We start from the raw sequence: 27337 nt of genomic DNA, 5'->3' as shown, positions 1-27337 counted from the left end.
GCTTTTCTGGTCGCGTCTGAATCTTGGATATGGCCAGACCAGCAAGCAAGTCTCAGGCTCCCACCCACGAATGATCTTAGTCGCAGTTTCTGGAAATCAATGAGATTGGAAGGCAGCTGGTCACTGAGTGCAACTTGCAACACGATCTGGACCTTGGAGTTTGGTGAATGACGGAGTTTGGAGAGAGCGACGAGCTGCTTTTCTGACTTGGGCAGTCTCATGAAAATTAGCAATGGAAGATTGCGTGAGAGCGGGCAGAGAGCCCATGGGAATTGAGCGCTGTGCACCATTACACCCACCACATTGTACAACCACCAAACCCCCAAACACATGGTTAAATAAATGGTGACATTCCAGTCAAATGGGGACGTTGAGTATTTTGTTCACCACTGTTTAAATTGAACAGATGTTTCAGGGATTGTAAGGCTTCGTGAATATTAGAAAACTTCACTACAGTGTTATAATGAGCTTATCGGGAAGAGCAGTGTTGATTATTTACAATAAAAGTAAATAAATAAGGCAGAATGAAGCCTGAGGGAGCTAGTGGATGCCGCTGTGATGCAAGGCAAAGAATGCGTTGCAGTACCAAAACGGTATAATTGGAAGGTGTGCAATCTGGCGACATGAATAACGCCTTTGGGATTTGTAAAGTTCTGGGCTGTCTATGATATCAGTCCAGGGGCTTGGGCAAGGTGTGAGGCGCTTAGAGTGCTGACGGTTCGGTGGCCCATAGCAGTGCAGCCTGGAGAGTTGGCTCTGGTCAGCCGCGTGGATCCATTGCAATCAGTCCAGCGAGACACAGGAACAGAGTAGCAGAGCTGCAGAAGTATCAGTCAGGGTTCTGGTCACTCATTGATCAGGGCTGCACAGCGAAGCAGCTGAAGTGGTGCACCACGGTCAATGTGAGGTGTCCATCCACAGAAAGTCAGGGTTAGGTGGCGGGTATTCGGTTGCCAGTGCTGCGGGAAAAGGGCTACGAACATAATGGTGATGAGAAAAGTGAAAAGGCCCTGGGGGACAGCTGAATATATCAGTGGGGAGACGATAATCCGCGGAAGGCTGGATGTGAATGGGAAAGTGTCGGTTCCCCGGAAATGCTGACCTATTGACCAGATATCCTTGCAGCTCGGGGGATAAGTGGGCAGGTGCAGACTCAGTTAGACACACAGAACGCACGTCTGAAAGAGCTGCCATTTGTAGCTTCCATTTTGCTGAAAAGCACAAGTGCTCAATGGGAATGGAAATGTTTGAGGCCAGGCCCAAAGCAGCTGCCGTTGGTGCTGGGTCATGTCAGGGAGGGTGCTGCGTATCGCGGCAACGTGAGACTGTTCAAAAGGGAACAGCATTATACACACAGCCAGAAAGTGAAGGTGTCATGCAGCTGCAAACTCATCCTGCTTTGACCCGGTGGCCATCTGTCCACTGAGCGCAAACCAACGACTTAGCGGAAGCACCTTGACCATGTCACGAAAGACGGAACGGGAGCCCTAAAAATCCTTGTGACGCAAAACTAATGTCTGTGCAGCAGATCTGTGAATATTGCATGCAGCAGCGACTTCCGTTTGTCTGCTCATGGTGCAGCACTTCCTCAATGCACACCATGCAACATCATGTCGGGATATGGATGTGTGTTATCAGCACCAACATGTTTGCTTCTGTGCCTCGACACAGTCTCGCAAAACCAGAGAATTGCAATCATTGAACACATCATTGCAAAAGACAGAAATGTTACTCTGCTGTCTTGCCTTCAAACTAGGTGTGCGTGCAGTGCCGGCTCACACAGTTCGGGCGGAAAGTGCCTGCAATACAGTGAGGGAAAACTGGTTGTCAGCTTAACCAGCGGGTCACCATGCCTCAGGCAAGACGGAAGCTTGAGAAGGCAGGATCGGCAAGGTGGTCGCAGGCACTGCACGGGCTCGACGCGTGCTGCTGCCATCAATCTGCATCGCAAAACAACTGCCCAGCCGACTCAGCTAATTGACAGCCAGGATGTATCAATACTGGGGTATTGCGCAGTTTCAGTGATGGTGCCGGGGTGCTTTCAAGGATGGTGCACTCATTAGTTTCCGTGAGTGTGAACTGAGCGGTTTCGGCGGTGGTGTACTGAATGGTGTGCTGTCATTTGAAGAGGTTATTTTGTCCTGTGTGCTCTCGGAGACATTGTAAGGCAGAGGTTTGGAGCTGGCTCATCAAGACCCTTTTTAGTAAACAGGTGATAAAGTCTTGGATTTTGAAAAAAATAAAGCCTGAAGAGGTGGGGTCCGTTCCGGATGTGTCAGCATTGAGTTGAATGAAGGGAACTATGCAGCTATATGGGAGGAGCTGGCCAAAGTTCAATAGTACAATCCCCTCGCACGGATGGCAGTGGAACAACAGTGGCAGGTATTTCTGGATATCATGCAGAAGGTGCAGGATCAGCTCATGGCTGACGAGTCAAGTTAAGGACTGCATAAAGATAAGAGAGAAGTATAACATAGCAAAGATGAGTGGGAAGCGGGAGGACTGGGAAGCTTTTAAAGAGCAACAGCCGATAAGTAAAAAGGCAATAAACAGTGAAAAAATGAGCTATGAAAGAAAACTGGCCAAAAATATAAAGGAGGATAGTAAAAGCTTTTTTAGCGATGTGAAAAGAAAAAAAAATGGTTCAGACTAAAATTGGGCCCTTGAAGTCAGAAACGGGTGAATTGAACATGGGGAACCAGGAAATGGAGGAAGAATTGAATAGGTACTTTAGATCTGTCTTCACTAGGGAAGACACAAGAAATCTCCCAGATGCAATAGTGGCTGAAGGACCTAGGGTAATGGACGAACTGAAGGGTATTTCTCTTAGGCAGGAAAAGGTGTTGGATAGACTGTTCGGTCTGAAGGCCGATAAGTCCCCGGGACCTGATGGTGTGCATCCCACGGTACTTCAGGAGGTGGCTCCAGAAATTGTGGACTCGTTGGTAATTATGTTCCAAGGGTCTATAGATTCAGGATCAGTTCCTGTGAATGGGAGGCTGGCAAATGTTGTCGCACTTTTCAAGAAAGGAGGGAGAGGGAAAAGAGGAAATGATAGACCGGTTAGCCTGACATCAGTGGTGGGAAAGATGCTGGAGTCAATTATAAAAGATGAAATTACGATTCATTTGGATAGCAGGAACAGAATCGGTCAGAGTCAGCATGGATTTACGAAGGGGAAATCGTGCTTGACTAATCTTCTGGATTTTTTGGAGAATCTATCTCTGAAGATGGTTAAGGGAGAAACAGTGGATGTGGTGTACCTGGACTTTCAGAAAGCCTTTGATAAAGTCCCACATCGGAGATTGGTGAACAAAATTGGGGCACATGGTATTGGGGGCAAAATACTGAGTTGGACTGAAAATTGGCTGGCTGACAGGAAGCAAAGTGTAGTGATAAACACAACCCTTTCGGATGGCAGGCATTGCCCAGTTGGGTACCACAAGATTCGGTGCTGGGACCGCAGCTGTTTATGATATATATTAATGATATAGATGAAGGCATTAAAAGTATTACTAGCAAATTTGCAGATGACACAAAGTTGGGTGGCAGTGTGAAATGTGAGGAGGATGTTTTGAGACTACAGGGTGACTTGGACAAGTTGGTTGAGAGGTCGGATGCATGGCAGATGCAGTTTAATGTGGATAAATGTGCAGTTATACACTTTGGTGGCAAGAACAGGAAGGCAGATTTCTACCTCCATGGAGTCAATTTCGGTAAAGGGGAAGTACAACGAGACCTAGGTGTTCTTGTCAATTAGCCAATGAAAGCAAGCATGCAGGTACAGCAGGCAGTGAAGAAAGCTAATTACATGCTGGCCTTCATAACAAGAGGAATTGAGTGTCGGAGCAAAGAGGTCCTTCTTCAGCTGTACAGGGCCCTGGTGAGACTGCACCTGGAGTTTTGTGTGCAGTTTTGGTCTCCAAATTTGAGGAAGGACATTGTTGCTATTGAGGGAGTACAGTGTAGGCTCACGAGGTCAATTCCCAGAATGGCGGGACTATCGGATGTTGAAAGATTGGAGCGACTGTGCTTGTTTACACTTGAGCTGAGAATGATGAGAGTGGATCTGATTGAGGCGTATAAGTTTATTCAGGGATTGGAGACTTTGGAGGCAGGAAGCATGTTTCCGCTGACGGGTGAGTCCAGAACCAGAGGACACAGTTTAAAAATAAGGGCTAGGCCATTTAGAACAGAGTTGAGGAGAAACTTCTTTAGTCAGAGACTGGTGGATATATGGAATGCTCTGCCCAAGATGGCAGTGGAGGCTAACTCTCTGGATGCTTTGAAGAAAGAGATAGATATTAGCTCTTAAAGACAGTGGAATCCAGGGTTATGGGGAGAAGGCAGGAACAGGATACTGACTGTGGATGATCATCCGTGATCATAACGAATGGGGGTGGTGGCTCGAAGTGCCGAATGGCCGATTCCAGTAGCTATTGTCTATTGTCTATAGATTTCGGGACTTTTTCATGCAGCATCAGAAGCTGTTGGAGTCTCAACAGAGTTGGGAGCTTGAGTGAATGTCTCCGGGTCGCTACTTTCTTTGTATTTTCTCCGGGTGATATTTCCCTCCTAGACTGGAGAAATGTGTGTGAGAATCTGTGTCTGAATTTTCCCTTTAACCAATGGATGTTGCTTATGGGATGCTTCTGTATTGCCACAGGAACATAGAACATTACAGCACAGTACAGGCCCTTCGGCCCTCGATGTTGTGCCGACCTGTCATACCGATCTCAAGCCCATCTGACCTACACTATTCCATTTACGTCCATATGCTTGTCCAATGACGACTTAAATGTACCGAAAGTTGGCGAATCTTCTACTGTTGCAGGCAAAGCATTCCATTCCCTTACTACTCTCTGAGTAAAGAAACTACCTCTGACATCTGTCCTATATCTTTCACCCCTCAATTTAAAGCTATGCCCCCTCGTGCTCGCCATCACCATCCGAGGAAAAAGACTCTCCCTATCCACCCTATCTAACCCTCTGATTATTTTAGATGTTTCAATTAAGTCACCTCTCAACCTTCTTCTCTCTAATGAAAACAGCCTGAAGTCCCTCAGCCTATCCTCGTAAGACCTTCCCTCCATACCAGGCAACATCCTAGTAAATCTCCTCTGCACCCTTTCCAAAGCTTCCACATCCTTCTTACAATGCGGTGACCAGAAATGTACACAATATTCCAAGTGCGGCTGCACCAGAGTTTTGCACAGCTTCACCATAACCTCTTGGTTCCGGTACTCGATCCCTCTATTAATAAAAGCTAAAACACTGTATGCCTCCTTAACAGCCCTGTCAACCTGGGTGGCAACTTTCAAGGATCTGTGTACATGGACACCGAGATCTCTCTGCTCATCTACACTACTAAGAATCTTAGCATTAGCCCAGTGCTTTGCCTTCTGGTTACTCCTACCAAAGTGCATCACCTCACACTTGTCTGCATTAAACTCCATTTGCCACCTCTCAGCCCAGCTCTGAAGCTTATCTATGTCTCTCTGCAACCTACAGCATCCTTCGTCACTATCCACAACTCCACCGACCTTAGTGTCATCTGCAAATTTACTAACCCATTCTTCTACACCCTTATCCAGGTCATTTATAAAAATGACAAACAGCAGTGGACCCAACACCGACCCTTGTGGTACACCACTAGTAACTGGTCTCCAGGATGAACATTTCCCATCAACTCACCCTCTGTCTTATTTCAGCAAGCCAATTTCCGATCCAAATTGCTATATCTCCCACAATTCCATTCCTCTGCATTTTGTACAATAGCCTACTGTGGGGAACCTTATCGAACACCTTGCTGAAATCCATATACGCCACATGAACCGGTTTACTTTCATCTACCTGTTTGGTCACCTTCTCAAAGAACTCAATAAGGTTTGTGAGGAACGATCTTCCCTTCACAAAACCGTGCTGACTATCCCTAATCAATTTATTCTTTTCTAGATGATCATAAATCCTATCCCTTATAACCTTTTCCAACACTTTACCAACAACTGAGGTAAGGCTCACTGGTCTATAATTACCAGGGTTGTCTCTACTCCCCTTCTTGAACTGGGGAACCACATTTGCTATCCTCCAGTCATCTGGCACTATTCCTGCAGACAATGACGAGTTAAAGATCAATGCCAAAGGCTCGGCAATCTCCTCCCTGGCTTCCCAGAGGATCCGAGGATAAATCCCATCTGGCCCAGGGGACTTATCTATCTTCACCCTCTGTAGGATTTCTAATACCTCTTCCTTGTGAACCTCAATCCCACCTAGTCTAGTAGCCTGTATCTCAGTATTCTCCTCGACAACATTGTCGTTTTCTAGAGTGAATACTGTTGAAAAATATTCATTTAGCGCTTCCCCTATCTCATCTGAGTCCACACAAAACTTACCACTACTATCCTTGATTGGGCCTAATCTTACTTTCGTCATTCTTTTATTCCTTAAATACCTATAGAAAGCCTTAGGGTTTACCCTGATCCTATCTGCCAACAACTTCTCATGTCTCCTCCTGGCTCTTCTGAGCTCTCTCTTTAGGTCTTTCCTGGCTACCTCGTAGCCCTCAAGTGCCCTAACTGAGCCTTCACATCTGATCCTAACATAAGCCTTCTTCTTCCTCTTGACCAGAGATTCCACCTCCTTCGTAAACCACAGTTCCCGCACTCTACAGCATCCTCCCTGCCTGACAGGTACATACTTACCTAGGACACACAGGAGCTTTTCCTTGATGAAGCTCCACATTTCCAATGTGCCCATCCCCTGCAATTTCCTTCCCCATCCTATGCTCCCTAGATCTTGCCTAAACGCATCGTAACTGCCTTTCCCCCAGCTATAACTCTTGTCCAGTGGTATACACCTATCCCTTTCCATCACTAAAGTAAACATAACAGAATTGTGATCGCTATCACCAAAGTGCTCACCTACTTCCAAATCTAACACCTGGCCGGGCTCATTACCCAGTACCAAATCTAATGTGGCTTCGCCCCTTGTTGGCCTATCTACATACTGTGTCAGGAAGCCCTCCTGCACACACTGGACAAAAACTGACCCATCTATAGTACTTGAACTATAGTGTTCCCAGTCAATATCTGGAAAGTTGAAGTCCCCCATGACAACTACCCTGTCTCTCTCACTCCTATCGAGAATCATCTTTGCTATCCTTTCCTCTACGTCTCTGGAACTATTCGGAGGCCTATAGAAAACTTCCAACAGGGTGACCTCTCCTTTCCTGTTTCTAACCTCAGCCCATACTACCTCAGTTGAGGAGTCCCCAAACATCCTTTCTGCAACTGTAATACTGCCCTTGACCAACAATGCCACACCTCCGACCCTTTTACCATCTTCTCTGTTCTTACTGAAACATCTAAATCCCGGAACCTGCAACAACCGTTCCTGTCCCTGCTCTATCCATTTTGTATCAGTTTGCACCGTAGAAGATACCAGCAGCATACCAGAACCTCAAGAAAATCAGGGGCAGAGGTGAGTGTAGTGGCCATCATGAAGGCAATGGTGCTGTAGAAGTTGAAATTTCTGAAGGCGGATAAATTGCTTGGATCAAATGTATTACATCTCCGAGTCCTGATGAAGGAGACAGCTGAAGAGATTATAAAGCTATTGGTGGTGATTTTTCAGGGGTCACTGGAGTCAGGAAGGGTCCCAGAGGATTGGAAAATGGCTAATGTAACATTCCTGTTTAAGAAGGGAGGGAGGCAGACGGCATTAAGTTTGGTGGAGGAGCAGATAGTGAAGGGGACTGTTGGAGAATGCAGCACAATATGGATAGATTGGAGAGTTGGGCGGAGAAATGGCAGATGGAGTTCAATTCAGGCAAATGCGGGGTGATGCACTTTGGAAGATTCAATTCAAGGCGTGGATAGGAAAAAGCTTTTTCCCAGAGTGGAGGACTCAATTACTAAGGGTCACGATTTCAAGGTGGGAGAGGAAAAGTTTGAGGGACATATGCGTGGAAAGTTCTTACCTCAGAGGGTGGTAGGTGCCTGGAATGCGTTGCCAACGGAGCTAGTAGAGGCAGGGAGCAGAGGGATACAGATTCTTGGAAATTAAGTGACAGGTTTAGATGGAGGATCTGGAAATTGGCACAGGCTTGGAAGACTGAAGGGCCTGTTCCTGTCCTGTAATTTTCTTTGTTCTTTGAGGCAGAAGACAGGAAACTACAGGCTGGAAAACCTGACTTCAGTCATTTGTAAGATTTTAGAATCCATTATTAGATTAGATTCCCTACAGAGTGGAAACAGGCCCTTTGGCCCAACAAGTCCACACTGCCCCTTGAAGCATCCCACCCAGACCCATCCCCCCTATAACCCACACACCCCTGAACACTACGGGAATTAGCATGGACAATCCATCCAGCCTGCACACCTTTGGACTGTGGGAGGAAACCAGAGCACCCGGAAGAAACCCATGCAGACATGGGGAGAACGTGCAAACTCCACACAGACAGTCACCTGAGGCTGGAATTGAACCTGGGTCCCAGGTGCTGCGAGGCTCAGTGCGAACCATTGAGCCACCATGCCGCCCTTAAGGATGAGTTTGCAGAGTACTTGTAAGTGCATGGGAAAATACAGCTGAGTCAGCTTGGTTTCATTAAGGGGAAGTCACACCTGACAATTCTGTTAGAATTCTTTGAGGAGCAAATTAGACAAAAGAGAGCCGGGGTGTGATCTATTTGGATTTCCAGAAAGCTTTTGACAAGGTACCATGCAGGAGCTTGCTAAATAAAATAAGGCCCCATGTGTTGGCGCAAGGTACTGGCATGGATAGAATGTGAGTGGCAGAAAGCAGTGAGTGAAGATAAACGGATCTTTTTCAGCTGATGACTAGTGGAGTCCTGTAGGGATCACAACTATCCACAATATACGATTTGGACAAAACAGCTGAGGGCACTGTTGCTAAATTTGCAGGTGACCCGAATACAGTTGCAGAAGGCAGGCTGCAAAGGTCCTGGAGAGACTAAGAGAATGGGCAAAGAAGTGGGAGATAGAATCCAATGTGGGAAAACGTGATACTATGCACTTTGGTAAAATAAATAAAAGTAGACTGTTTCATAAATTGGGGAAAGGCATTGGAAATCTGAAGCATAAAGTCATTTATGAGTGTTAGTGCAGGATTCCCTAACGGTTAACATGCAAGTTCAGTTGGCAGTTAGGAAGGCAAATACAATGTTGGCATTCATTTCAAGTGCCAGAATATAGTAGCAGAGATGTTTTGCTAAGGCTGTATAAGGCTGTGGTCAGATCATGTATGGATTATTGTGAACAGAAGAAGGGTCCCGACCCAAAATGTCAAGCTTTCCAGTTCCTCTGATGCTGCTTGGTCCACTGTGTTCATCCAGCTTCACACAGTGTTATCTCAGATTCTCCAACATCGGCAGTTCCTACTATCTCTCTGGCTCTACAATCTCCTCCCTAGCTTCCCAGAGAATCCTAGGATACATCCCATCAGGCCCAGGGACTTATCTATTTTCACATATTCCAGAATTGCTAACACTTCCTCCTTGTGAACCTTAATCCCATCTAGTCTAATAGCCTGTATCTCAATATTCTTCACGTCAACATTGTCTTTTTCAGACCTGCTGAGCTTTTCCAGCGTTGTTGTTGTCGTTGTCAACTGTTGACTGGTCCATATCACTCCTGCCTGCAGTTACATTCATGCCTAGGTGTACTTGGATAGGTGTTCACCAATATTCTAGTGTCTTTAGAGAAAAGTAGACATAGCAGCGGTTAGAGTGCCTCATCTCCCCTTCCCGCTCCATATTTTGATTTGGCCCCTTCCCTATGTGCATGCTGCCCAGATATGCTAAATTAATCTAGTCCCATTTGCCAGCACCCCTCATTCATATATCCATCCAAATGCCTTTTAAATGTTGCAATTGTTCCAGCCACCACCACCTCTTCCGGTAGCTCATTCCATAACACGCATCACCCTCTGCGTGAAGACGTTCCCCTGAGGTCCCTTCAATATCTTTCCCCTTTCACCTTAAAGTTTTGAACTTCCCCCACCCTAGGGAAAAAACTTTGGGTATTCACCCGATCCATGCCCCTCATGATTTTATAAATCTCTATAAGGAAGTAAGTAATAATTACTGTATTTATTCTTCTATGAAGATTTCCAATACAGTTGTTATTCCAAATGCTTCCTTCCTTGGTTGTATTTTAAGTAGAGCTTAACATCATGTGGTTTGATGAGTCGTAGTTCATTTGGGACACACACATTATATTTACATTTCTGATCAGAACGAGTGAAGGTCTAGATAAGTTGGTAAAATATTTTGAGGGAATCTGGTCAGATTCACAACAGTGGTTTCACTGATGTTGGACTGAATAGTTTCATTCAGGCTGACAGCTTATTTTCAGTGTTGGGGTATTTGTGCCGACATGCTAACTACAAAGACGTCTTTCTACGTGTCATCATACTTGTGGAAATGTAACGATATTGGAGTGGGCACTTCTTGAATTACACAACAATGGATGAGCATTGTCCTTTTCATTCATTTAACATTGTGCTGCTCAAAAAGCAATCGAGTTGTGCAGTTTACACGTTTATTCAGCCGGACAGCAATGCCATAAGGTAAATCAACGAACAAAATTACACATCAAAGTGAAACAGAGTTCAACAGCGAAAGCTTTGCTTTAATTCCCATTTTAAAGATACCAACAAATACAGTGTGAACGTCCTGACTGCATTTCCCACAAACCCAAACTTTCACAAAGTTTACTTTATTTTGTCAACTGATGAAGATGTCGCTGTAGACTTCATGTCATTTAAGTATGAAACGTGAACAGGTTAATGCAGTCATTCCGAGTAGCAGACATGAAGTGAATATAAAGATGTCAACCACCGCTCTAAAAACAGTACTGAGGGAAAGTATAACCTCTGACAATGAACGGCTGGGAGGCACTGATGGTTTCAAATGATCCCTTGTTGACTGAGTCCTGTGCTCGACACCTCATACGTGGTTCGTCCACCCACCGTCGCTCTGTTGCTCGCGTACGAGCCACTTGAACTCAGTGAGGTCTCATAGGAAGATGATCCAGCTCCCCAACCCAAGCCTTGTTGCAAACCACCTGTCAAAGGGGCACAGAGAGAGAAAAAAAAAAACTTTTCTTGTCATCTTGGTGCTACAATTGAAAGTATAATTGCAAAATGATAAAGTAACTCAATTTGTGTTGTATCTTTCGCAAAGTACGACAGCCCTAGATGTTTTGCAGCCGCTTTCTCCAAGAAACAATTTGAAACCCTATAAATCCATCAGGACGATGAGAAAAAGCATGCGGAAAATCTAGCCCTTGAAGGAGGCGACTGGGAAGGAGAATGAAGGAAATGCTGACAGACGGAATTCTTAGAATTGGAGCCTCATGAACTGAAAGCTGGTTGGGTGATGTCAATCAGGGATGTGAAGTAGGCTGGCAAGGGCTGGTGATTACCGATCATTTGACAAGGCCAAATGATACAAGCATCTGATGTTGAAGGTGGGAAATGATGATGGCTGATTGGAATGAAGCTGAGCAGAACCTGACCAGAAAGAATCATCACACTTCACTTGGACCGCAAATTCTCTTACCTTGGCTCTGGACTTGCTGGATGTTGAGGGTTTTAACCCCACTTGCCATCCTGTTGAGAAATGAAACACACTCAGATCGCAGCAGGAAATTGCAGGAAATCACAGTCACCCTTTCACTCCGTTTTCCCAAGTTCCTCCCTCACCCAGAGACTCTGACATCTGCTGGGATGCACTTCTGAAAGGGCACTGTCAGCTTCCTTCGCCTCAGGCAAAGTGCCCAGTCTTTAGGTGCTGCTGTCACAGGCAGCAGGGGCCAGCAGGCCATGGGAGCGTGAGGAACGGGACAGCTGACCTTTACCCGGGACATGTAGATAATGAAGTGATTGTCACTCCCAGTGCCTGCAGTCCATTCCATTCTCAGAGACCAGAGCTACCAGTCAACTGCAAGGACGGACTGCAATTTGCCAGCACGGGACTCAATGTGATGGCTGCGATTAGCGACTGGCCCTGATCTTACCTTGCCTCCTCTCCCTCCAGCATTTTCTTGTAGGTCCCAATTTCAATGTCCAGTGCAAGCTTGATGCCCACCAGCTGTTCGTACTCCCTGGCTTGTTTGGAAAGCTCTTGCCCGGCTCTCAAGATGGCCTCTTCCAGTTCGCTAATCCTCATCCGAGAGTCTTTCAGAGAATTCTCGCCGCGTTCCTCTGCTTCTCGGATTGCATCTTCCAGTTTCAGACGCTGAGGAACATAAATATTCATTCGGCCAGTTTCTTCAGTATTTACTGGGGTCAGCTCAGTGTTCAGAACGACACCGAGGCAAAACGCTCCCGCCCCGCGCAATGATTTGCGGAGGACGGCGTGACTGGCCAGCCACTGATTCCAATCGGAAAGGACAGCAGTCAGACCCCCCACGTTGTCAGAAAAGAACCCAGCCGAGCTGATCCTATCCCCTTATTGCCTTCCCGATAATAATGTCGGACAGAGAGGTAAGACAGAGAGAGTAAAAGAGACGTACAGATATTTACAACCGTTTCCCATACCCTGTTCGCTTTCACACCTTTGCCTACCTCCTTTTTCAGGGCATCGATGGATGCTTTCAGTTTCCGGATTTGATCTGTCGACTGTTTAATCTCTGACTTCAGCATATTGAGATCATCGCCACATTGTCCAGACGCCATGGCCAGTTCCTGCATCTGCAAACAGACATTGGGAACACGTTAGTCCCACAGTTCACTTTGCAGCCCGCTGGATAAGAACGCGACAGCGACACGTAATCTTCACCTTGGTTTGTTTCCAAGTTTCCGCTTCCTCGCGGCTCTGCTGGGCGCAGGCTTCGTACTGCCTCCTGGCATTGGCGAGGAGCTCCTCGACATCGAATTTCGGACCGCCCTCCAATTGCACATTGACACATGTGTTCTGTATCTGGGCTTGCAGCTCCCGGATTTCCTACATGTGGGCGGGGGCGGGGAGGCGGATGAAGATTGCAAGGTGATTGAAAACCATTCGGGCTACATTGCATGAGACTCGAATGGAAAGCAGATCAGAAAACGATAACAGCCCGAGCATTGCCACGTGTTTACCTCTTCATAGATAGACCGCAGGAAATCGATTTCATCTGTCAGACCTTCCAGTTTAGCTTCCAGCTCCACTTTGCTCATGTACGAGTCATCAACATCCTAAAGAGCAGAGGGAGGAAATGCATTGATAAAAGTGAGCAAAAGTCGCCGCAAACGGGGATCTGTACCGCGCATCGTTATAAAAGTCACCTTCTTGACCAGGACAAACTCATTTTCCATTTCCGTCCGCTTGTTGATTTCATCTTCGTACCTGGAACGAAAGAGATTGTTTTACCGATGCTCAGTCTTTCAGCCTGATCCCTATCACCGTCCCTGTTTTGTCTCTGTCTCCGCTAGTCGTTACCTTTCGGTTCCGACACAAGACACACACTGTCAGACGATGTTGTCGGAAGCATCAGCCGTGCTCCCACTTCAATCAAACGAGCGCGCAGACGAGAAGCGGCACAGCCCTGTGCAGTTCGGTTCGGTCTACATGGCAATGCTGCGGACAATTCCGTCAGCTGTCATTCTACCGGTTTGGCAAAGCGAACTCATTCTGTCCCTGGTATTTCTGTTTGGTTCGGACACGAACCCGCCTCCGAAGCAACCCGTGACTAAACTCAGCTGCAGCTCACTTACTTGCCCTTATAGTCCTCGACCAGAGCTTGCATTTGGACCAGGTCTGCCTCGAACCTCAGCTTCTCCTGGCCAAGTGCCTCCAGTTGTTTCTTCAGATTGTCAATGTAGACCTGGAACATGCTCTCGATGTTGGATTTGTATTCGCCTTGATCCTGCAGAAGTTTCAGTTTGATATTCAGCTCAGTATTGATCCTTTCCAAATACCGAACCTGGCGGGGTGAGATGGAGAGACAGATAGTTAGACGTTGCGACGGACACCACAAGGCACGAGAGAAAACGACACGGAGGACGTATTTGACAAACCCACTCGCCTGGACAGCACTGAACATTACCTTGCCAACGAAGTCCGCGAACTGGTTATTGAGTCCCTGAAGCTGCTTGCTCTCCTCCACTCGGATAGCCCGCTGGGTGGTATCGATTTGAGGCAAAGGGGTGCTCAGGTCCAGGGCAGCGGTTCTCTGGATCAGCCCTTGAGACATACCTCCCCCATATCCCCGGTAGCCCATTGAGCCTAAACCAGCCGCACCGACACTTATTCGGCTGAAGCTCGATCCACCGCCGCCACCATATCTGCTGGAGCCCAACACCGAGCCTCGGGAGATTCGGGCGCTTGAAACGGACTGTGTCGGTCTCAGGATGACACTTTGGGAGCTCCTGGGTCCCCGAACACCCCCTCCGCTTCCCGACAGGATCAGTCCAGTGGAAAACCCGGCTGCTCCGCCAATTGGGCCTCCCCCTCGGCTCCTGCTGCTGCGGGAGGTGCTGCTGGTGGTGCTGCTGATGATTTTCGATGTCATTTCGAGGTTTTTCACGACGTAGACACAGACTCGCAGAGACAGAGAGAGAGAGAGAGAGCACAGTCAGAACGTGAACGGCTCGGTGGAGCTGAGGACGGACTCGGCTGCTTTTATGTCCGTGTGAGTCTGGGTTGGCCAAGGGGCTGTCTGTTGACAAGGAACCGCCCAGAATGGAGCAAGCCGGAGAGGGGAGGAACCAGCCGCCGCCCTGTGCCCCTGGGCCGGGGAGGAGAGGTGGGACCTGCACCTTTGCCGAGCGCCAACACCTGATTCTTTGCTTAGCTCGCCACTTGCAATCAGTCCAAGGTTCTCCAACACCGCCCACTCCTCCTAACCACCACCCCATTTTACATCGTCAGCTGTTTCAGGCCTTTTCTCAACTGGGCAGTCCCTGCTTCAACCGCATCTTCTCCTGAATGGTCACCCCTTTGCCAACCCATTACCCACATCCAGCTTTCCCCATTCACTTCATAGCCGGGATTTCGCAAATCCCGGTCGACCCGCGCACCCCTCCATGTTCGGACACTCCTTCTGGTCCCGAACCCACTTTTCTTTCTCCCTGTTTGGGCTCCCTCCAACCCTCAGACATTCTGGGCATTCCTCCACCTCTGCCCTCTTTGCACATTCGCCACTGTCTCCTCCCAAATAGTGCGTGCCTTTCTTCGAATACATTTTGAACATAAAAATCTGCCTCTTGGATCGTGTTTCTGATGTTGAACGTATGATTCGAAGTTGTTAAGTGCCTTGCTGACAGCGTTCGAGCGCTGAGTTGGTTTGGTGCTTGTTGGGGGGTGCGGGTGACAGGATGCAGCGAGCAAGAAGTGTGTGAGAGGCGCTTGGAACGATCCCCTTTGCACAGTCGCGCAGTTCCCGAGGACTGTGTTCCAGAGGCTCCACCAACTGGTGAAACGGGTGAATTCACAGGATCTCCAGCGCCTTCTCTTCCACAAGCAGCATCAAATGGAAAGTTCAGCGCTTTGGTGATGTGGTGGGAATGTCCCTAGCTCTGAGTAAGGAGGCCTGAGTTGCAGTCCTACTTGCTGCACAGTCGTGTCACAGCGTCTGAATATACACAACGAACTTTACAGTGCAGTTTGTGAACAGTCCTGGTCACCGCATTGTAAGAAGGAGGTGGAAGCTCTGGAAAGGGTGCAGAGGAGATTTACTAGGATGTTGCCTGGTATGGAGGGAAGGTCTTACGAGGTAAGGCTGAGGGACTTGAGGCTGTTTTCATCAGAGAGAAGACGGTTGAGAGGTGACTTAATTCAAACATATCAACTAATCAGAGAGTTAGATAGGGTGGATAGGGAGAGCCTTTTTCCTAGGATGGTGACGGCGAGCACGAGGGGGCATAGCTTGAAATTGAGGGGTGAAAGATATGGGACAGATGTCAGAGGTAGTTTCTTTACTCAGAGAATAGTAAGGGAAAGGAAGGCTTTGCCTGCAACGGCAGTAGATTCGCCAACTTTAGGTACATTTAAGTCGTCATTGGACAAGCATATGGACGTACATGGAATAGTGTCGGTTAGATGGGCTGAAGATCGGTATGACAGGTCTGCACAACATCGAGGTCCGAAGGGCCTGTACTGTGCTGTAATGTTCTATGTTTTATGTTCTATGATCAGTTTGCAGCTTTTCTGGTCGCGTCTGAATCTTGGATATGGCCAGACCAGCAAGCAAGTCTCAGGCTCCCACCCACGAATGATCTTAATCGCAGTTTCTGGAAATCAATGAGATTGGAAGGCAGCTGGTCACTGAGTGCAACTTGCAACACGATCTGGACCTTGGAATTTGGTGAATGACGGAGTTTGGAGAGAGCGACGAGCTGCTTTTCTGACTTGGGCAGTCTCATGAAAATTAGCAATGGAAGATTGCGTGAGAGCGGGCAGAGAGCCCATGGGAATTGAGCGCTGTGCACCATTACACCCACCACATTGTACAACCACCAAACCCCCAAACACACGGTTAAATAAATGGTGACATTCCAGTCAAATGGGGACGTTGAGTATTTTGTTCACCACTGTTTAAATTGAACAGATGTTTCAGGGATTGTAAGGCTTCGTGAATATTAGAAAACTTCACTACAGTGTTATAATGAGCTCATTGGGAGCAGCAGTGTTGATTATTTACAATAAAAGTAAATAAATAAGGCAGAATGAAGCCTGAGGGAGCTAGTGGATGCCGCTGTGATGCAAGGCAAAGAATGCGTTGCAGTACCAAAACGGTATAATTGGAAGGTGTGCAATCTGGCGACATTAATAACCCCTTTGGAATTTGTAAAGTTCTGGGCTGTCTATGATATCAGTCCAGGGGCTTGGGCAAGGTGTGAGGCGCTTAGAGTGCTGACGGTTCGGTGGCCCATAGCAGTGCAGCCTGGAGAGTTGGCTATGGTCAGCCGCGTGGATCCATTGCAATCAGTCCAGCGAGACACAGGAACAGAGTAGCAGAGCTGCAGAAGTATCAGTCAGGGTTCTGGTCACTCATTGATCAGGGCTGCACAGCGAAGCAGCTGAAGTGGTGCACCACGGTCAATGTGAGGTGTCCATCCACAGAAAGTCAAGGTTAGGTGGCGGGTATTCGGTTGCCAGTGCTGCGGGAAAAGGGCTACGAACATAATGGTGATGAGAAAAGTGAAAAGGCCCTGGGGGACAGCTGAATATATCAGTGGGGAGACGATAATCCGCGGAAGGCTGGATGTGAATGGGAAAGTGTCGGTTCCCCGGAAATGCTGACCTATTGACCAGATATCCTTGCAGCTCGGGGGATAAGTGGGCAGGTGCAGACTCAGTTAGACACACAGAACGCACGTCTGAAAGAGCTGCCATTTGTAGCTTCCATTTTGCCGAAAAGCACAAGTGCTCAATGGGAATGGAAATGTCTGAGGCCAGACCCAAAGCTGTTGCCGTTGGTGCTGGGTCCTGTCAGGGAGGGTGCTGCGTATCGCGGCCACGTGAGACTGTTCAAAAGGGAACAGCATTATACACACAGCCAGAAAGTGAAGGTGTCATGCAGCTGCAAACTCATCCTGCTTTGACCCGGTGGCCATCTGTCCACTGAGCGCAAACCAACGACTTAGCGGAAGCACCTTGACCATGTCACGAAAGACGGAACGGGAGCCCTAAAAATCCTTGTGACGCAAAACTAATGTCTGTGCAGCAGATCTGTGAATATTGCATGCAGCAGCGACTTCCGTTTGTCTGCTCATGGTGCAGCACTTCCTCAATGCACACCATGCAACATCATGTCGGGATATGGATGTGTGTTATCAGCACCAACATGTTTGCTTCTGTGCCTCGACACAGTCTCGCAAAACCAGAGAATTGCAATCATTGAACACATCATTGCAAAAGACAGAAATGTTACTCTGCTGTCTTGCCTTCAAACTAGGTGTGCGTGCAGTGCCGGCTCACACAGTTCGGGCGGAAAGTGCCTGCAATACAGTGAGGGAAAACTGGTTGTCAGCTTAACCAGCGGGTCACCATGCCTCAGGCAAGACGGAAGCTTGAGAAGGCAGGATCGGCAAGGTGGTCGCAGGCACTGCACGGGCTCGACGCGTGCTGCTGCCATCAATCTGCATCGCAAAACAACTGCCCAGCCGACTCAGCTAATTGACAGCCAGGATGTATCAATACTGGGGTATTGCGCAGTTTCAGTGATGGTGCCGGGGTGCTTTCAAGGATGGTGCACTCATTAGTTTCCGTGAGTGTGAACTGAGCGGTTTCGGCGGTGGTGTACTGAATGGTGTGCTGTCATTTGAAGAGGTTATTTTGTCCTGTGTGCTCTCGGAGACATTGTAAGGCAGAGGTTTGGAGCTGGCTCATCAAGACCCTTTTTAGTAAACAGGTGATAAAGTCTTGGATTTTGAAAAAAATAAAGCCTGAAGAGGTGGGGTCCGTTCCGGATGTGTCAGCATTGAGTTGAATGAAGGGAACTATGCAGCTATATGGGAGGAGCTGGCCAAAGTTCAATAGTACAATCCCCTCGCACGGATGGCAGTGGAACAACAGTGGCAGGTATTTCTGGATATCATGCAGAAGGTGCAGGATCAGCTCATGGCTGACGAGTCAAGTTAAGGACTGCATAAAGATAAGAGAGAAGTATAACATAGCTAAGATGAGTGGGAAGCTGGAGGACTGGGAAGCTTTTAAAGAGCAACAGCCGATCAGTAAAAAGGCAATAAACAGTGAAAAAATGAGCTATGAAAGAAAACTGGCCAAAAATATAAAGGAGGATAGTAAAAGCTTTTTTAGCGATGTGAAAAGAAAAAAAAATGGTTCAGACTGAAATTGGGCCATGAAGTCAGAAACGGGTGAATTGAAAATGGGGAACAAGGAAATGGAGGAAGAGTTGAATAGGTACTTTAGATCTGTCTTCACTCGGCAAGACACAAGAAATCTCCCAGATGCAATAGTGGCTGAAGGACCTAGGGTAGTGGACGAACTGAAGGGTATTTCTCTTAGGCAGGAAAAGGTGTTGGATAGACTGTTCGGTCTGAAGGCCGATAAGTCCCCGGGACCTGATGGTGTGCATCCCACGGTACTTCAGGAGGTGGCTCTAGAAATTGTGGACTCGTTGGTAATTATGTTCCAAGGTTCTATAGATTCAGTATCAGTTCCTGTGAATTAGAGGCTGGCAAATGTTGTCGCACTTTTCAAGAAAGGAGGGAGAGGGAAAAGAGGAAATGATAGACCGGTTAGCCTGACGTCAGTGGTGGGAAAGATACTGGAGTCAATTATAAAAGATGAAATTACGATTCATTTGGATAGCAGGAACAGAATCGGTCAGAGTCAGCATGGATTTACGAAGGGGAAATCGTGCTTGACTAATCTTCTGGATTTTTTGGAGAATGTATCTCTGAAGAGGGTTAAGGGAGAAACAGTGGATGTACTTTCAGAAAGCCTTTGATAAAGTCCCACATCGGAGATTGGTGAACAAAATTAGGGCACATGGTATTGGGGGCAAAATACTGAGTTGGACTGAAAATTGGCTGGCTGACAGGAAGCAAAGTGTAGTGATAAACAGGTCCCTTTCGGAATTACAGACAGTGATCTGTGGGGTACCACAAGATTCGGTGCTGGGACCGCAGCTGTTTACGATATATATTAATGATATAGATGAAGGCATTAAAAGTAACATTAGCAAATTTGCAGATGACACAAAGTTGGGTGGCAGTGTGAAATGTGAGGAGGATGTTTTGAGAATACAGGGTGACTTGGACAAGCTGGTTGAGTGGACGGATGCATGGCAGATGCAGTTTAATGTGGATAAATGTGCAGTTATACACTTTGGTGGCAAGAACAGGAAGGCAGATTACTACCTCCATGGAGTCAATTTCGGTAAAGGGGAAGTACAACGAGACCTAGGTGTTCTTGTCAATTAGCCAATGAAAGCAAGCATGCAGGTACAGCAGGCAGTGAAGAAAGCTAATTACATGCTGGCCTTCATAACAAGAGGAATTGAGTATAGGAGCAAAGAGGTCCTTCTGCAGCTGTACAGGGCCCTGGTGAGAGTGCACCTGGAGTTTTGTGTTCAGTTTTGGTCTCCAAATTTGAGGAAGGACATTGTTGCTATTGAGGGAGTACAGTGTAGGCTCACGAGGTCAATTCCCAGAATGGCGGGACTATCGGATGTTGAAAGATTGGAGCGACTGTGCTTGTATACACTTGAGCTGAGAATGATGAGAGGGGATCTGATTGAGGCGTATAAGTTTATTCAGGGATTGGAGACTTTGGAGGCAGGAAGCATGTTTCCGCTGACGGGTGAGTCCAGAACCAGAGGACACAGTTTAAAAATAAGGGCTAGGCCATTTAGAACAGAGTTGAGGAGAAACTTCTTTCGCCAGAGACTGGTGGATATATGGAATGCTCTGCCCAAGAAGGCAGTGGAGGCCAACTCTCTGGATGCTTTCAAGAAAGAGATAGATATTAGCTCTTAAAGACAGTGGAATCCAGGGTTATGGGGAGAAGGCAGGAACAGGATACTGACTGTGGATGATCAGCCATGATCATAACGAATGCGGGTGGTGGCTCGAAGTGCCGAATGGCCGATTCCAGTAGCTATTGTCTATAGATTTCGGGACTTTCTCATGCAGCATCAGAAGCTGTTGGAGTCTCAACAGAGTTGGGAGCTTGAGTGAATGTCTCCGGGTCGCTACGTTCTTTGTATTTTCTCCGGGTGATATTTCCCTCCTAGACTGGAGAAATGTGTGTGAGAATCTGTGCCTGAATTTTCCCTTTACCCAATGGATGTTGCTTATGGGATGCTTCTGTATTGGCACAGGAAGTAAGTAATAATTACTGTATTTATTCTTCTATGAAGATTTCCAATACAGTTGTTATTCCAAATGCTTCCTTCCTTGGTTGTATTTTAAGTAGAGCTTAACATCATGTGGTTTGATCAGTCGTAGTTCATTTGAGACACACATTATATTTACATTTCTGATCAGAACGAGTGAAGGTCTAGATAACTTGGTAAAATATTTTGAGGGAATCTGGTCAGATTCACAACAGTGGTTTCACTGATGTTGGACTGAATAGTTTCATTCACGGCTGACAGCTTATTTTCAGTGTTGGGGTATTTGTGCCGACATGCTAACTACAAAGACGTCTTTCTACGTGTCATCATACTTGTGGAAATGTAACGATATTGGAGTGGGCACTTCTTGAATTACACAACAATGGATGAGCATTGTCCTTTTCATTCATTTAACATTGTGCTGTTCAAAAAGCAATCGAGTTGTGCAGTTTACACGTTTATTCAGCCGGACAGCAATGCCATAAGGTAAATCAACGAACAAAATTACACATCAAAGTGAAACAGAGTTCAACAGCGAAAGCTTTGCTTTAATTCCCATTTTAAAGATACCAACAAATACAGTGTGAACGTCCTGACTGCATTTCCCACAAACCCAAACTTTCACAAAGTTTACTTTATTTTGTAAACTGATGAAGATGTCGCTGTATACTTCATGTCATTTAAGTATGAAACGTGAACAGGTTAATGCAGTCATTCCGAGTAGCAGACATGAAGTGAATATAAAGATGTCAACCACCGCTCTAAAAACAGTACTGAGGGAAAGTATAACCTCTGACAATGAACGGCTGGGAGGCACTGATGGTTTCAAATGATCCCTTGTTGACTGAGTCCTGTGCTCGACACCTCATACGTGGTTCGTCCACCCACCGTCGCTCTGTTGCTCGCGTATGAGCCACTTGAACTGAGTGAGGTCTCATAGGAAGATGATCCAGCTCCCCAACCCAAGCCTTGCTGCAAACCACCTGTCAAAGGGGCAGAGAGAGAGAGAGAAAAAAAAACTTTTCTTGTCATCTTGGTGCTACAATTGAAAGTATAATTGCAAAATGATAAAGTAACTCAATTTGTGTTGTATCTTTCGCAAAGTACGACAGGCCTAGATGTTTTGCAGCCGCTTTCTCCAAGAAACAATTTGAAACCCTATAAATCCATCAGGACGATGAGAAAAAGCATGCGGAAAATCTAGCCCTTGAAGGAGGCGACTGGGAAGGAGAATGAAGGAAATGCTGACAGAAGGAATTCTTGGAATTGGAGCCTCATGAACTGAAAGCTGGTTGGGTGATGTCAATCAGGGATGTGAAGAAGGCTGGCAAGGGCTGGTGATTACCGATCATTTGACAAGGCCAAATGATACAAGCATCTGATGTTGAAGGTGGGAAATGATGATGGCTGATTGGAATGAAGCTGAGCAGAACCTGACCAGAAAGAATCATCACACTTCACTTGGACCGCAAATTCTCTTACCTTGGCTCTGGACTTGCTGGATGTTGAGGGTTTTAACCCCACTTGCCATCCTGTTGAGAAATGAAACACACTCAGATCGCAGCAGGAAATTGCAGGAAATCACAGTCACCCTTTCACTCCGTTTTCCCAAGTTCCTCCCTCACCCAGAGACTCTGATATCTGCTGGGATGCACTTATGAAAGCGCACTGTCAGCTTCCTTCGCCTCAGGCAAAGTGCCCAGTCTTTAGGTGCTGCTGTCACAGGCAGCAGGGGCCAGCAGGCCATGGGAGCGTGAGGAACGGGACAGCTGACCTTTACCCGGGACATGTAGATAATGAAGTGATTGTCACTCCCAGTGCCTGCAGTCCATTCCATTCTCAGAGACCAGAGCTACCAGTCAACTGCAAGGACGGACTGCAATTTGCCAGCACGGGACTCAATGTGATGGCTGCGATTAGCGACTGGCCCTGATCTTACCTTGCCTCCTCTCCCTCCAGCATTTTCTTGTAGGTCCCAATTTCAATGTCCAGTGCAAGCTTGATGCCCACCAGCTGTTCGTACTCCCTGGCTTGTTTGGAAAGCTCTTGCCCGGCTCTCAAGATGGCCTCTTCCAGTTCGCTAATCCTCATCCGAGAGTCTTTCAGAGAATTCTCGCCGCGTTCCTCTGCTTCTCGGATTGCATCTTCCAGTTTCAGACGCTGAGGAACATAAATATTCATTCGGCCAGTTTCTTCAGTATTTACTGGGGTCAGCTCAGTGTTCAGAACGACACCGAGGCAAAACGCTCCCGCCCCGCGCAATGATTTGCGGAGGGCGGCGTGACTGGCCAGCCACTGATTCCAATCGGAAAGGACAGCAGTCAGACCCCCCACGCGTTCAGAAAAGAACCCAGCTGAGCTGATCCTATCCCCTTATTGCCTTCCCGATAATAATGTCGGACAGAGAGGTAAGACAGAGAGAGTAAAAGAGACGTACAGATATTTACAACCGTTTCCCATACCCTGTTCGCTTTCACACCTTTGCCTACCTCCTTTTTCAGGGCATCGATGGATGCTTTCAGTTTCCGGATTTGATCTGTCGACTGTTTAATCTCTGACTTCAGCATATTGAGATCATCGCCACATTGTCCAGACGCCATGGCCAGTTCCTGCATCTGCAAACAGACATTGGGAACACGTTAGTCCCACAGTTCACTTTGCAGCCCGCTGGATAAGAACGCGACAGCGACACGTAATCTTCACCTTGGTTTGTTTCCAAGTTTCCGCTTCCTCACGGCTCTGCTGGGCGCAGGCTTCGTACTGCCTCCTGGCATTGGCGAGGAGCTCCTCGACATCGAATTTCGGACCGCCCTCCAATTGCACATTGACACATGTGTTCTGTATCTGGGCTTGCAGCTCCCGGATTTCCTACATGTGGGCGGGGGCGGGGAGGCGGATGAAGATTGCAAGGTGATTGAAAACCATTCGGGCTACATTGCATGAGACTCGAATGGAAAGCAGATCAGAAAACGATAACAGCCCGAGCATTGCCACGTGTTTACCTCTTCATAGATAGACCGCAGGAAATCGATTTCATCTGTCAGACTTTCCAGTTTAGCTTCCAGCTCCACTTTGCTCATGTACGAGTCATCAACATCCTAAAGAGCAGAGGGAGGAAATGCATTGATAAAAGTGAGCAAAAGTCGCCGCAAACGGAGATCTGTACCGCGCATCGTTATAAAAGTCACCTTCTTGACCAGGACAAACTCATTTTCCATTTCCGTCCGCTTGTTGATTTCATCTTCGTACCTGGAACGAAAGAGATTGTTTTACCGATGCTCAGTCTTTCAGCCTGATCCCTATCACCGTCCCTGTTTTGTCTCTGTCTCCGCTCGTCGTTACCTTTCCGTCCCGACACAGGACACACACTGTCAGACGATGTTGTCGGAAGCATCAGCCGTGCTCCCACTTCAATCAAACGAGCGCGCAGACGAGAAGCGGCACAGCCCTGTGCAGTTCGGTTCGGTCTACATGGCAATGCTGCGGACAATTCCGTCAGCTGTCATTCTACCGGTTTGGCAAAGCGAACTCATTCTGTCCCTGGTATTTCTGTTTGGTTCGGACACGAACCCGCCTCCGAAGCAACCCGTGACTCAACTCAGCTGCAGCTCACTTACTTGCCCTTATAGTCCTCGACCAGAGCTTGCATTTGGACCAGGTCTGCCTCGAACCTCAGCTTCTCCTGGCCAAGTGCCTCCAGTTGTTTCTTCAGATTGTCAATGTAGACCTGGAACATGCTCTCGATGTTGGATTTGTATTCGCCTTGATCCTGCAGAAGTTTCAGTTTGATATTCAGCTCAGTATTGATCCTTTCCAAATACCGAACCTGGCGGGGTGAGATGGAGAGACAGATAGTTAGACGTTGCGACGGACACCACAAGGCACGAGAGAAAACGACACGGAGGACGCATTTGACAAACCCACCCGCCTGGGCAGCACTGAACATTACCTTGCCAACGAAGTCCGCGAACTGGTTATTGAGTCCCTGAAGCTGCTTGCTCTCCTCCACTCGGATAGCCCGCTGGGTGGTATCGATTTGAGGCAAAGGGGTGCTCAGGTCCAGGGCAGCGGTTCTCTGGATCAGCCCTTGAGACATACCTCCCCCATATCCCCGGTAGCCCATTGAGCCTAAACCAGCCGCACCGACACTTATTCGGCTGAAGCTCGATCCACCGCCGCCACCATATCTGCTGGAGCCCAACACCGAGCCTCGGGAGATTCGGGCGCTTGAAACGGACTGTGTCGGTCTCAGGATGACACTTTGGGAGCTCCTGGGTCCCCGAACACCCCCTCCGCTTCCCGACAGGATCAGTCCAGTGGAAAACCCGGCTGCTCCGCCAATTGGGCCTCCCCCTCGGCTCCTGCTGCTGCGGGAGGTGCTGCTGGTGGTGCTGCTGATGATTTTCGATGTCATTTCGAGGTTTTTCACGACGTAGACACAGACTCGCAGAGACAGAGAGAGAGAGAGAGAGCACAGTCAGAAAGTGAACGGCTCGGTGGAGCTGAGGACGGACTCGGCTGCTTTTATGTCCGTGTGAGTCTGGGTTGGCCAAGGGGCTGTCTGTTGACAAGGAACCGCCCAGAATGGAGCAAGCCGGAGAGGGGAGGAACCAGCCGCCGCCCTGTGCCCCTGGGCCGGGGAGGAGAGGTGGGACCTGCACCTTTGCCGAGCGCCAACACCTGATTCTTTACTTAGCTCGCCACTTTGAACGAGCAACAGCGTGTGGCTGTGGAAAATCCACAAAGTTCTGTTATCGTCCATGTTCATTACCTTGTCAATTTCATCGCATCGTTATTTGACAGATCATTGTGTACTGTGCATGCTGTTTCCGCTGTGGCGATAGGCAGTGACTGTGGTGAGAAAGCAGTGTGCAGCTCCGTGCAAGGGTCACTGGACCCGAAACATTAATTCTGCTTACTCTCTCATCAGATGCTGCCAGACCATGTTGAGTTTGACAATCGATTTCTGATTTCCAGCCTCCGCATTTCATTTTGTTTTTCCTGAGGAGACATCCCAGAGTCGGACAGGACCGTGAGACTAATCCATAAGATCCACCATTGGTTCTTCACCATCAATACAAACTTTGTGACTGTTCCCGATGCTGCGATTTCCAGCAATTTTTTTTTGGTTTTCAGTCAACGGACGCCTGCTTCTGATTTTAAAAAGCATTTTAGACGATGCAGCAGCAGTGTGTGTGAATCGAATGACAAAATATTGCCACCCGCTCCCCTCCCATCCAGAGGGTGGTCGGGGTTCTGTCATGCACTGTCCTGGGAAGGTGGTCGAGGCGGGTAACTTCCCACCCTTCAAAAAGCCTTGGCTTTCCAAATGCCAAAACTCTGGGCATTGCACGGAGTTTGGGGACACCGCCTTTCCGAAACTAATTGTGTCCTTTTTGTGATGGGCATTGTTCGTTTTCTTCAGGGGAAAAGAAAGAGAAGGGATGTTTGGGAATCTTTGATAATGCGCAGCATCAACTTTGCCCAGCTCTGAAGTTGACATTGTAATTAACATGGACGTTGTGAGATCTCTTGCCATCTTGCAAAGTCTGAGTCACAAGAAGCCAATTTCTTTGGGGCTTGGGTTCATAGAATCATTATTGAATTCCTGCAGTGTGGAAACAGGCCAGTCGACCTGTAGCCAGCCTCTGCCAAGCGTCCCACCCCATCCCAGTCATCCTGCATTTCCCAGGGCTGAACTTGCACACCCTAAACTGGGCATCTTTGGACAGTGGGAGGAAATCGGAGCACCCAGAGGAAACCCACGCAGACATGGGGAGAACGTGCAAACCCCACACAGTGACACCCGAGGGTAGAATCGAACCCGCGTCCCTGGCGCTGTGAGGTAGCAGTGCTAGCCACTGAGCCACCGTACTGCATCATGGTGTGACTTGTTGTCGGTCCTGCTGATGCATGCTTTGTTGGACTCTTCTGTGTGTCAACCCGATCCGCCTGTCTGATTTAAATAAAAAAAAAGAACTGCTGATGCTGGAAAACAGAAGTTGCTGGAAAAGCTCGCCAGGTCTGGCACGCAACTGTGCAGGGAAGTCAGAGTTCATGTTTCAGGTCTAGTTCTGAGGATACTGACAGATCTGCTGAGCTTGTCACCAATATCTGTTTTTCTGCACCTGTCTGCTGATTTCATTGGTAACTAAGGCAGTATTATCATTCATCATCCTGGAGCCCGCAGGGTGGTAAACCGGTCCACCAACTTTACACAGGGAGTGGTCTCCGAGCCAGTTTCTGCCTCACTGTACCTTACCAAGTTAGGAACAAATAAAAGATTTTAATGGATATTGCTTCCGTGCTGACACCGCATCCACAAACATACGCCCTCCCCACCACCAAAGCTCAGTCACGTCAGTGTGTACCTTCTACAAGATACACTGCAGCTATTCACCAAACTTCCTTAGTTATCACTTTCCCAACCCACCAGGCCTTCCATACAAGTCTAGCAGATGCATGGGAAACAATCCCCTACAAGTTCCTGTCCAAGCCACTCACCTTGGAAATACGGTGTTGTTCAGTCC

At 47.8% G+C, this 27337-nt stretch overlaps 2 protein-coding genes across 2 annotated transcripts; both read right to left on the bottom strand.

Moving 5' to 3' along the window:
* Positions 1–10623: 10623 nt before the first annotated feature.
* LOC132207526 (keratin, type II cytoskeletal 8-like) lies at positions 10624–14616 on the bottom strand. The gene is made up of 9 exons (XM_059643410.1): positions 14049–14616; positions 13717–13925; positions 13288–13348; positions 13102–13197; positions 12803–12967; positions 12589–12714; positions 12039–12259; positions 11582–11631; positions 10624–11084 (listed from the first exon to the last, which is right to left on the bottom strand). The coding sequence occupies exons 1-9, from the start codon at positions 14511–14513 to the stop codon at positions 10927–10929; spliced, it is 1551 nt and encodes a 516-aa protein (XP_059499393.1). The 5' UTR covers positions 14514–14616; the 3' UTR covers positions 10624–10926.
* Positions 14617–21329: 6713 nt separating this feature from the next.
* LOC132207524 (keratin, type II cytoskeletal 8-like) lies at positions 21330–25319 on the bottom strand. The gene is made up of 9 exons (XM_059643407.1): positions 24757–25319; positions 24425–24633; positions 23996–24056; positions 23810–23905; positions 23511–23675; positions 23297–23422; positions 22747–22967; positions 22290–22339; positions 21330–21790 (listed from the first exon to the last, which is right to left on the bottom strand). The coding sequence occupies exons 1-9, from the start codon at positions 25219–25221 to the stop codon at positions 21633–21635; spliced, it is 1551 nt and encodes a 516-aa protein (XP_059499390.1). The 5' UTR covers positions 25222–25319; the 3' UTR covers positions 21330–21632.
* Positions 25320–27337: the final 2018 nt, after the last annotated feature.

This window comes from Stegostoma tigrinum, chromosome X (genome assembly GCF_030684315.1).
Source record: "Stegostoma tigrinum isolate sSteTig4 chromosome X, sSteTig4.hap1, whole genome shotgun sequence".
Classification (NCBI taxonomy): Eukaryota; Metazoa; Chordata; class Chondrichthyes; order Orectolobiformes; family Stegostomatidae; genus Stegostoma; species Stegostoma tigrinum.
The sequence above is the reverse complement of the archived record's forward strand: the minus strand, read 5'-3'. Positions and strand labels throughout refer to the sequence as shown.

Bases quoted from the DNA above. Each gene is read 5' to 3' on its own strand.
- LOC132207526 (XM_059643410.1), bottom strand. From the start codon at position 14,513: ATGACATCGAAAATCATCAGCAGCACCACCAGCAGCACCTCCCGCAGC. The intron at 13,349-13,716 runs GTAAGTGAGCTG...CTTTCGTTCCAG, and splicing joins GTCGAGGACTATAAGGGCAA to GTACGAAGATGAAATCAACA. The intron at 11,085-11,581 runs GTAAGAGAATTT...CCCCTTTGACAG, and splicing joins CCAGCAAGTCCAGAGCCAAG to GTGGTTTGCAACAAGGCTTG.
- LOC132207524 (XM_059643407.1), bottom strand. From the start codon at position 25,221: ATGACATCGAAAATCATCAGCAGCACCACCAGCAGCACCTCCCGCAGC. The intron at 23,676-23,809 runs GTAAACACGTGG...GCCCACATGTAG, and splicing joins TGCGGTCTATCTATGAAGAG to GAAATCCGGGAGCTGCAAGC. The intron at 21,791-22,289 runs GTAAGAGAATTT...CCCCTTTGACAG, and splicing joins CCAGCAAGTCCAGAGCCAAG to GTGGTTTGCAGCAAGGCTTG.